General features: G+C 38.2%; 1 protein-coding gene across 5 annotated transcripts in view; it reads right to left on the bottom strand.

Moving 5' to 3' along the window:
• ELP4 (elongator acetyltransferase complex subunit 4) overlaps positions 1–12,093 on the bottom strand; it is a 269,273-nt gene that overhangs the window by 238,105 nt on the left and 19,075 nt on the right. For all 5 annotated transcript variants that reach the window (XM_039535841.1, XM_039535839.1, XM_039535844.1 and 2 more), the window contains exon 3: positions 2,296–2,417. In XM_039535841.1, coding sequence (XP_039391775.1) covers positions 2,296–2,417 — 122 coding nt within the window. The remainder of the gene's footprint in view (positions 1–2,295; positions 2,418–12,093) is intronic.

Here is a 12,093-nt window from a genome sequence, read left to right as displayed (position 1 = left end):
ACTCTACAATGCTCACACTCTCCAAAGCTCAGTGAACCAAAATTCTTAGTTAGATGAATGTTGGGATACCATTAAAAGAACCTAAATTTCAAGACCCTAAAATTGAGGCACCGCTCAAAATGCATTCACGGGAAAATTTCTAATGATGTTTCTTTGCATGATTCACAAACAAAACTGGACTTTGAATGAAAAACCCATTTAAAGAAGATAAATGTTGACATTAAAAAATCATGTTTTCCATAAACCTCCTGGCCCTTTCTAATAAATCAAGGGTAGCACAGAATAACATATATTGACTTATAACACTGAAATATAAAATGAAGAATTGTTAATGGTAAGATTAAGAGCTTTGATAGCTATATCTTTAATGATTTGTAATTATGTACAGTGAATGAGCACAATTGATGCAACACTTAGGCCAAACCTTTGGCCGACATAAGTGTGGTTTTGTCAATTCTTCTTTTACACAGAATTGCTACTCTGCTTAAAATGTTTTGTGACAGAACAAAGATGACTTCTTTCAATACATGTTAGTAGAACATATCATGATAAACATATGATAAATAAAATATATAATGATATATAAAAAACATCCTTCCTCCAGGAAAACTCAGGATAGGGTGTCACAAATACAAATATACATGACTCAGAAACTGCAAATCCAGCAGGAAAAATACAGAAGTTGGGTAACTGAAGCTTGCGCATGCATAGTGTACGGGTTACCTAAAATCCAAAGGGCTGATGTGCTAAAAGCCACTTGGATAAAGATTAATCTGTAACGTAGACATCTATAAAAAGACCTAAGTGAACATGGGCCCAAACTGGAGAAACACTACACCAGAAACTCAATAATGGGACAGAAAGACCAGACCCTGGGATCAGAGAAGACAACAACTATCCTGGAAGATGGAAAAAACTTCACAGTGCCCCAGAATGTGGTAACTTGGGCCCATTTGCCAATTCTATCTTGTCTATTATAAAATATATGTTCAGACATTATAAGTGACAATAATTCTGTCTGAAATTGTATAAATAAAGACAAAAAATGATTAAGTCTAAATTAGGTGGATTTGTGACTCAGTTTACCAACTTTCACCCCCAGCAATAAAGGCCAGATATACTGTCCTCCAAAGTTTGACTTTTTGGTGAGTTCCAGTCCTGAGCAGCTCAGAGGTTCCATAGGAGAGGACCTCTACTCCAAACTATCTGAAAGCCCTTTATTCCAAAAGCTAAGCCAGTTTTGGGGAAAAGTCTTAAGTTTCCTGAGCGTTAGCAACCCAAGTACATTCTGGGCCACAGAGCAGAGGGAATTTGAATGCAATGCCTGAATAGGTTCCTACTGAGTATATGTATCCCCAAGCTGTGCCCCACACTCTGCTTCCGAGGCAGCGAGTGGTTGCTAGTGCCACTCCCAGGCTGACTTCATGTAAGTAATGTAGTCTGACCTCCATTAAGGGCTCTATCCTACTACGTACAGAGCACTAGGCCCCCACTAACATCAGTGAGATGTGATTTGTGGAACCAAAGACAGAGTGCGTAGGACATTTCAGGATCAATCCCTAAATACAGTCATTGAAGTGCACATATGTAGATAATACACTTCCAGAAAGATACATGTAGCAGATGCAAAAGTGTAGCACTTAAAGATTTTTTGCACTTTTATTGAGGTCTACAAGGATCTTTTTAGCAAGGGAGAAACTCAGCATTTAAAAGTAGTGGCAAATTTGTGCCTACAAGCTGCTGTCACAACAACCCATATTTCTTCTTCCCCAGTTTGATTACTACTTTGCCAAATTTTCTCAGTTATAGCAATCTTAGGTGTTATCATTGTAATTGGAACATATTTTAGAAAAATTAAATTTAAAGATTGCCAATGTCCCTTTACCTTTTTTGTTTACATATACTAAAAATGACTAATCATTACAAAATAGTTATACTACAAAGAGAGCTCTAAGCTTCCTTTTTTAATATATCGGTCAAAAATCTATATATTTCAAGGTGTCTCGATAGTATTTCATTTAAATTATCCTAGATATAAACACAGGAAACAGCAGCTATATAATTATATGAGAGACAAACTGTTTTTCAAACTACCTTGAAATTAGCTTAACTACTATTTATAACAGATAGATGAAATTCTAAATAATGTATTCTCTTGATTAAGAAAATCAGTGTATATAATGTAGAATATATACTTTAGAACCTTATTAAATTAATCAAGGGATTAACTTTACTTTGTAAACAGGTTTGTAAAAATATCTGGATTAATAAACTATAATCTATCAATTTTTTTACCTTTAAAATGTCAGCAGGATCCTCTTTAGCAGAAGCAACAAACAAATTATGTCCACAGACTATTCCCTCTGCGAGGAAATACTTGAACAACAAGTTGGAGTAAATACCGTATTTATCTTCCTCTGTGGAAATAGAGGATTTTTTGGTTAGTCACAAAATGCAAGTTGTGTGTGTGTCTCCCACCTTTCCCATCCATGTTTATTCCAACACTGTACAAATGCTCTTTGAATACCTCTTCAGGTCTGCCTCTCAAGGACTAGCCCTCCTATAACTACGAAGAGTCAGTGAGGAACCCAGAAGCACAAGCTAAGGGAGATGAATCCAAAGCATTAAATGTATGACTCCGTGAGAGATTGTATTTTTGATTTCTCAGACTAGAAAAGGCACAGCCATGGCATTTTAGGACCATCCTGACATACACTGGGTCCATATCCCAGCAGCAATCTCCACCTGAAGACAAGATCCGGGCCTTCTTCACAACTCAGTTTTCCATCAATATCAACTAATTGAGGTTGCAATAGCTCAAAGAACTCCTCAACTGCTCCCTCACCTAATGCTTCTTTTTGGGTCAACAGGAAAGCAAAAGATCAAAATTTGACTCTTTCTTATGCATGATAGAACTATATGCTACTCATCAAGTTGTCATGGCTTTTTATAAAATTTATATGACATTTCACAAGCATCAATGACACATACCAGCTGCTGTAATAAGAAATGGCATCCCTCTCTCTCTCTATTTAAATATATATAAACACATCAGTATTTATCTGTTGTGCCAAAACAGCTCATTTCTGTTTACCAGTTCTCACACCCTAAATGTGTGTGCGTGCACATTCAAGAACAGCAAACAGACATGGAAAAATGTATATAAAACATAAATCTCTAGAAATTCAATCTTTAAAAGTATTTTTAGTTGGCAAAAGAGCTTCAGGTCAACAATTTGTTTTCAAAGTCACTCTAAGTAAACATATCAAAATGAAAAACAAGGTCAGAAGCATGAGAGTTTATAGTTGTTTTTTTTATCCCCAGAGAAGCCAGGAAACAAGAGCAGCATAGAATGGAGTTTTGAGAGGGAGTTCTCCAGGTGAAGGAGGAGTGACTACATAACCCTTGGAGTGAGTGTCATCTGTTTGTTTGTTGTATGTTTGCTGCTTGCCATGTGCCTGACTGAAATTTATATAGTGTGGTCTGTTTGGTGGGGGTGGGGGAAAATTAGCTGAGCCTAGTGCTAAGAGGTTCTTTAAGGGATCAGGGATCAAAGCCTTGTTAGGAGCCCTTAACCAGTGGGTGGGGCTACTCCAGGAGAACAGAGTTTTAAAAAGCCAGCTCCTAAGCGATGAAAGGAGCTAGCGAATAGGTGAGTGAGTTTAGAGAGGGAACAAGAGAGCCAGATATACCTCACATTCTCTAAATGTATGCCAACAAACACCCCCTGCCAAACAAACAAAAAAAAACTAGCAAGAGTAAAATGAATGCAGCAGAAGTCCAGCAGTAGTGGATACCCAGTTTATTGCACTGAATGCAGTAGGTATGATTACCTGCCTCGTAAGGCCAGAGTGGCTGAACTGTACAAGCTAAGTGAGACAGAGAGGTACACCGACAAAACTGTCCAGGACACAGTAGAGCAGTCCCACCCTGACAGCCTTTGTGCTATTGAGGAAGAAGAAAGTCTCGGGGAAGGAGAACATCAAACTGGATTGGAAGGAAACAGTTCCATAGTTGGGACCCTCCTTCCAGATGATGTCATAGTATCCTTTTGCACTAAGGGTGCCCCTCTGGTAGGGGAACCAAGTTATTAGGAAGAGAAGGCAATAGCAATGGGGGATTTGATTTTAGAAATACAGCTAGTTGGGTTTGTGACAGGAGTGGCGCCAGGATTTCTGGCGCCCTAGGCAGAATTTGGGGGGCGGCGTTTTAAAAAAAATGCCGCAGGCGACAGCGGCAGTCATTGAGCTGCTCAATTGCCTACCGCTGTTTTCCGCGGCACGTCGACAGAAGGTCCTTCTTCGGCGGCGCAACGGGAGCGGAACCGGAAGCTCCCATGCACCCCGCGGGGAGCGCACAAAATGCCACCCCCCCGAATCCTGGCGCCCTAGGCGACTGCCTAGGGTCGCCTAATGGAAGCGCTGGCCCTGGTTTGTGATGATCGGGAGAGTAGCATGGTAAGTTGTCTGCCAGGTGTAAAGGTTGTGTATCTCTTGAGACCTCTAGACAGATGTATGTGCAGTGCTGGGGATGAGCTGGTGGTTGTGGTACATGTAGGTACCAGTGACATAGGGAAAGGTAGGAGAGAGGTCCTGGAGGCCAAATTTAGGCTGCTAGGAAAGAGATTAAAGTCCAGGACCTCCAGGGTAGCGTTCTCCAAAATGCTTCCAGTTCCATATGTAGGCCCAAGTAAACAGGCAGAACTGCAGAGTCTCAATGCGTGGATAAGATGGTGTAGGGAAGAGGGTTTTAGGTTTATTAGAAACTGGGGAACCTTTTGGGAAAGGAGAAGCCTATGAAGGATGCACTCCACCTAAACCAAAATGGAACCAGATTGCTGGCATGTAAAATTAAAAAGGTTGCAGAGGATTTTTTTAAAACTAAGGGCTAGGGGAAAACTGACAGGTACAAAGGAGCATGCTGTTCTGACAGAGATATCGCTTAGGGGAAGATCTATTAACAGAGATTCTCTATATCCTAGTAAAAAGGAGAGGATAGTAGTTGAAAAAGTTCAGTTAGGAGCTGAACAGAACAAGCCAAAGGAAAAAGAGTCCCATTCAATTACATCACTTGAAGGCAGACAACTAACTATTGACACATTTTATAAAAGTGCTTATATACAAATGTGAGAAGTCTAAATGCCGAGTAACTTGAGTGCCAAGTATTAAATGAGGATATTGATTTAATAGGCATGGCAGAAAGTTGGTAGAACAATGATAAATCAATGGGACACAGTAATACCAGAGAACAAAATATGCAGGAATGACAGAGTAGGTTGTGCCGTTGGGGGAGTACACAGGATCTGATTCAAGAGGTGAATATAATGGAACTGCTTGGTAATAGCGACCATAATGTAATTAAATTCAACATCCTTGTGTGGGGAAAATACTAAAAAACCCCACCACAGTAGCATTTAACTTCAAAAAGGGGAACTACACAAAAATGAGGAAGCTAGTTAAATGGAAATTAAAAGGAACATTCACAAAAGTGAAATGCCTGAAAGCTGCATGGAAACTTTAAAAAAAACCCACCATAATAGAGACTCAAATTAAATGTACACCCCAAATAACCCCCCCCCCCCACAGTAAGAGAACCAAAAAAATGCCACCATGGCTAAACAGAGTAAACGAGGCAGTTAGAGGGGAAAAAAAGGCATCCTTTAAAAATTGGAAGATAAATCTTACTGAGAAATAAAAAGGAGCATCAAGTCTGGCAAAAGTGAAGCATAATTTGACAGGCCAAAAAAGAATTTGAAGAGCAACTAGCAAAAGACACAAAAACGAAGTAAAAACATTTTTTTAAATGTCAGAAGCAGAAAACCTGTCAAACAATTAATGAGGCCACTGGATGACTGAGGTGCTAAATGACCAATCAAGCAAAACAAGGCTATTGCGGAGAAGTTAAATGAATTCTTTGCATCAGGCCATGTCTATACTTACAATCTTATAGCAGCACAGCTGTACTGTACATAGCTGTGCTGCTGTAAATTCGCTCGTGTAGCCACATTATGCCGAGGGGAGAGTGCTCTCCCATCAACATAATAAAAGCAGCTCAACGAACAGCGGAAGCTATGTTGGCAGAAGATGCTGTCTTGCTGACGTAGTGCTTTGCACACGAGCACTTATACCGTCAAAACTTAGTTGCTTGAGGGGTGTCTTTATACACCCCGAGCAACAAAAGTTTTGCCAACATAAGTGCTAGTGTAGACATGGCCTGAGTCTTCACCACAGAGAATGTGATGGAGATTCACACACCAGAGACATTATTTTTAGGTGACAAATCTGAGAAACTGTCCCAGAATGAGGTGCCAATTGAGAAGATTTTGGAATAAACTGAAAAGTTAAAAAGTAATTAATCAGTAGGAACTCAAATATGAAGCTGCAGAACTACTAACTGTGATATGTAAATCAGCCTCTGTACCAGATAACTGGAGGATAGCTAATCTAATACCAATGTTTTAAAAAACGCTTGAGAGGCGATACTGGCAATTACAGGCTGGTGAGCCTAACTTCAGTATCGGGCAAACTATTTGAAACTATAGTAAAGAACAGAATTATCAGACACACAGATGAACACGATGTGTTGGGGAAGAGTCAACACAGCTTTTGTAATGGGAAATCATGCCTCACCAATTTATTAGGATTCCTTGAGTGGGACAAATATATGGATAAAGGTGATCCACTGGATACAGTGTACTTGGACTTTCAGAAAGCCTTTCACTAGGTCCCTCATCAAAAGCTCTTAAGCAAAGTAAGCAGTCATGGGATAAATGAGAAGGTCCTCTCATGGATCAATAACTGGTTTGAAGACAGGAAGCAAAGGGTAGAAATAAATGGTTAGTTTTCACTTTGGAAAGAGGTAAATAGCAGGGTCTTCCAGGGATTGTACTGGGACAAGTTCTATTCAACATATTCATAAATGATCTGGAAAAAGGGGTAAACAGTGAGGTGGCAAAGTTTGCAGATGATAACTATTTTGGTTAATTTGTAAGTCCAAAGCAGACTGTGAAGAGTTACAAAGGGATCTCACAAAACTGGGTGACTGGGCAACGAATATTGATAATTTCAGATTGGAAAACATAATCACAACTATACATACAAAATGATGGGGTTTAAAACAGCTGTTATCACTCAAAACAGAGATCCTGGAGTCATTATGGGTAGTTCTCTGAAAACATCTGCTCAATGTGCAGTGGCCATAAAAAAAAAGCTAAGAATGTTATAGCTAAGACTTTTCCTAATGGTTTTTATAAGACACTAAGTACAATGCCACTACATGAAGCCATGGTATGCCCACACCTTGAAAACTTCATTCAGTTCTGATCACCTCATCTAAAAAAAGTTATATTAAAAATGAAAAAGGTACAGAGGTGGGCAACAAAAATGACTGGGTGTTTGGTACAGCTTCCATATGAGGGGAGATTAAAAAGATTGGGACTGTTCAGCTTTAAAAGGAGATGACTAAGGGGGTATATGCATGAATGTAGTGTAGAAAGTGAATAAGGAAATGTTATTTACCCCTTCACATTACACAAGAAGCAAGGGTCATCCAAAGAAATTAACAGACAGCAGGTTTAAAAACAAAAAACACACACACACAAGAAAGTACTTCTTCACACAACACCCAGTCAATCTGTGGAACTCATTGGCAAAGATGTTGTGAAGGCCAAAATTATAACTAGGTTCAAAAAAGAACTAGGTAAGTTCACGAGGATTGGTCTATCAATGGCAATTAGCCAATATGGTCAAGGATGCAACTTGGTGTACCTAAGCCTCTAACTGACAGATGCTGGGATTAGACGACAGGGGATGGCCACCTGATAATTGTCCTACTCTGTTTATTCTCTCTGAAACAACTGGCATTGGCCACCGTTGGAAGGCAGGATATTGGGTTAGATGAACCATTGGTCTGTCCCTGTATGGCCATGCTTATGGTTAAGTGTAATAAATGTTAAAAGATACACAGGTGAAATCATGGTCAATTAAAGTCAATGGCAAAATTTTCATTAACTTCAAAAAAGAAAAAAAAAGTGTCAGAATTTCACCCACTATGTAAAACAATTCCTTTATTTGAGCTTTTTCCTGTGTTGTTAGCTAAGCACCTGAATTTACTAAAAATTCAATGTCCCGCTTGGTTTCATATGACTAAAACGGCATTTACCATTACTCCAAATTAACAGTGATTTAACTCAGATAAGACTAACTCTACATTAGTAGACTCAAGGAGCTAGCAGAAGCATTGGTAAGGATTACATCGGTATCCCTTATGGAGGGAATGTAGCTGCCTTTTATAGCTCAAGCTTACTTTTTGAGGTCTGGTTAGATATTTGACTGCTCCTGCAGACAAAAGGAAAAACAGCCGCCAAGATTCTCTCTTCCCTACTTCAACCAAGCCTAGGAGTATGTGACTTTTCTCAAAAAAATTCAGACTTTGCTACAATAATTTACGCCTTTGTCACATTTTTATTACGGAGTGCTTCTGACCAGAATATGAGATGAACTGGCTACAAATTGGCTTCTACATGGAGTTTAATATGCTGGTTTAAATGTAAAGCCCTAAACATAAAAACCCTAACTACCCAGAAATCAAGGTAATGACATGGTATAACAATAAAAAATTAAAACAGATTGGGACATGGTTATCTGAGAGACACCATCTCTGTCCATATAATACCATGCAGTTATGGTTAGTGGAAGTGATTCAGCTAGATCCTCTTCCATCTGAAGGAGAATGGTAAGGACCATTAGCATGACATTCTTCATGAGGGGTCTTCAACTTTAAAATATGCTTGTTCTTGGTCCACCAGAGCCTGGATTTATTAATTAATTTATTAATCTTACATATATGTTGCAAAGCCAATCTTTCCTCATGAGGTTTTGGGATAGGAATGGTATGAGTCCCATTGACTTGAATGGAGCCAGGATTTCTCATGTTTATGGAATATGAGTCAATATTACATTTTCTGAAGATAGCTTATGATATTTTGCATAGTATTTGAATCCTCTCTGTGCCATTGTTGTTATATATTTCTTGATCATCATCAGCGTGCTCCAACTTGTGCAGAACAAAATAATATAGTCCATGACCTGAGGAGCTTGGAATCTAAAAAGTTAAATATTGGGGATAGTAAGGATCATTTAAGTAAACATATTTACATGTATACTTGTTATAACAGGCTACCTGGTTACAGCAGGTTGTATCATTTCTTATTCCTACAATACTAGAACTACAAAGAATATGAAGGTGATACCATGGTAAAAAGGTATCACAATCCCCAAACAACCACCACCACATCTAGGATCATGAGTGGTTTTGTTGCTTCATACATTTTTCTGTGATACACTTATCACTTAATAAGAACTGGGGATCATTAAAGTCTGAGGAACACTCAATTTCTCACATAACTCCAAAATAATATTCTGCAATAAACTTGCATCTTAGTCAAAAAAAGATTAAAAATTAACTCAGTGTGACAAATGTCATCCTAACATTAGCTTTCCTTTTAGGCTACTTACATTGGTTTCTATCATACTGAACTTAGAGTAAGAATAGGAAAATAAACTGTCAGAGAGCAATCTAAATACAAAACACCTCAGTCTGCTACAGTACTCAAAGGATTAAATGCGTCTCAGAAAGCCTTTACAAACAATGTATCCTGAATTGTTAAAGTCAATGCATCTGTAAGGATCCCTCAGTTCTTCAATTTGTCATATAGAGAATAGCTTTTTATTGATTCATTTCTAGGTCACTAAACTTTTGTTGTATTCAAAAGATCTAAAGTGCACTCAGATAGGGCTTTTCTGATAGTGTCCATTGTACCCAGGCTTTAATAGTTACATTACTATTCAAAGCCATAAGAACACAGCTCTGATTTTTAAAAATTGTTTGGTACAGGTATTTCAGCAGCACAGCAATTAGTTTCTTTTATAAGTAAAATATTTTGCAAGTTTTCAACCATTTATCTGAAAACAAAAATTTATTGTAGCAATCAAAAAGTGAAATGTCCCATATTACATTTATTCTTTAAATCTGTCTTCACTTGTCTTCTTTTCTGAAAGAACCACCTCTATCCTAACAGACTGTGTTGATGGGGACTGAAACTTAAGTGTGTACTACTCACATGAAGCCATAGACACTTAAGGCAGGACCCAAAATCTTTGTGTTTAGCTTTCATTCTAAACAGTTCATTCCCATCAGCAGCATTCACTGTGAACATTACCTCTACCTGGTAAGGCACACAAGCATAGTTTATTATCATCATTATTCTCTGGTCTCCTCTCACAGCAGCTGACAGGAAAATATAGCTATCCATATACAGAAATGGTAACTCAGCGTAAGGCCATGCTGATACTGGAGAATAAGGAACCAATTCCCAATTCTTACTCTGTGCTTGGAGTAGGCTCAGTGAGCACATTATAGAAATTTTATTTCTCTTTTGATTAATTGGCTATATTTACCACTCAGTTTACACCTTGCTGTCTGATTCACACCAGTAATAATAAAGAGGAAGCTACCAGCTCTTGGAAGGCACAGGCAAGATGTTTTATAGAGGCTGCTAGAGCATGAGAGAAGACCCATTAATAGAGAAATCAAATGTGCCAGCTGGGCATTAGCTGTAGTATATTTTAATGTAGCTACAAACATATACAAGTTAAGGACAAGATCCCTAATGACACTATATTGATTTACACTAGCTGAGGACGTGGACAAAAGAATACAAGTAAAACTGTAAGTAAGTAAAACTAATTGATACAAGTTATTCTTCTGTGAGGGGTTGGGTTAAGTATTTGAGAAAAAACACACACCAAAAATCCAAACAAACTGCTACGTGTGGATTTGGTCTGTCGATTAATCACAGTTAGCGCACATGATTAACTCAAAAAAACCTAATAGTGATTATTAAAAATAATCACAGTTTTAATTGCACTGTTAAGGAATAGAATACCAATTGAAATTTATTAAATATTTTTGGATGTTTTTCTACATTTTGAAATATATTTATTTCAATTACAACACAGAATACAAAGTGAATAGAGCTTACTTATCATTTTTACAGTGCAAATATTTGTAATACAAATAATAATATAAACAAAAGAAATAGTATTTTTCAATTCACCTCATACAAGTACTGTCATGATAAAGAGATTGCACTAAAGTGCAGCTCACAAATGTAGACTTTTTTTGTTACACAATTTCACTCAAAACCAAACAATGTTAAACTTTAGAGCATACAAGTCCACTTAGTTCAGGAAATAATGCTGCCGGCTTCTTATTTACAATATCACCAGAAAGGGAGAACAGGCGTTCTCATGGCACTTTTGTAGACGTTATTTATGTGCCACATTTGCTAAACATTCATATGCCCCTTCATGGTTTGGCCATCACTCCAGAAGACATGCTTCCATGCTGATGATGCTCATTAAAAAATAACGTTTAATTAAATTTTTGAGTGAACTCCATGGAGAATGGTGTCTCCTGCTCTGCTTTACCCACATTCTGCCATATATTTAATGTTATAGCAGTCTTCGATGATGACCCAGCATGTCGTTCATTTTAAGAACACTTTCACTGCAGATTTGTCAAAACGCAAAGAAGGTACAAACGTGAGATTTCTAAAGATAGCTATAGCACTTGACCCAAGGTTTAAGAATCTGAAGCACCTTCCAAAAATCTGAGAGGGATGAGCTGTGGAGCATGCTTTCAGAAGTCTTAAAAGAGCAACAATTCGATGCAGAAACTACAGAATCCAAACCACCAAAAAAGGAAAAAAATCAACCTTCTGCTGGTGGCATCTGACTCAGACAATGAAAGTGAACACGTGTCCGTCCACACTGCTTTGGATCGTTATCGAGCAGAACCCATCATCAGCATGGATGTATATCCTCTGGAATGGTGGTTGAAGCATGATGGGACATATGACTCTTTAGCACATCTGGCATGTAAATATCTTGCAATGCTGGCTACAACAGTGCCATGTGAATGCCTATTCTCACTTTCAGGAGACATTGTAAACAAGAAGCAGGCAGCATTATCTCCTGAAAATGTAAAGAAACCTGTTTGTCTGAATGATTGGCTGAACAAGAAGTAGGACAG

This window comes from Mauremys reevesii, linkage group 4 (assembly GCF_016161935.1).
Source record: "Mauremys reevesii isolate NIE-2019 linkage group 4, ASM1616193v1, whole genome shotgun sequence".
Taxonomy (NCBI): Eukaryota; Metazoa; Chordata; order Testudines; family Geoemydidae; genus Mauremys; species Mauremys reevesii.
Note: the sequence above shows the minus strand (reverse complement) of the source record. Positions and strands in the feature narration are given on the sequence as shown.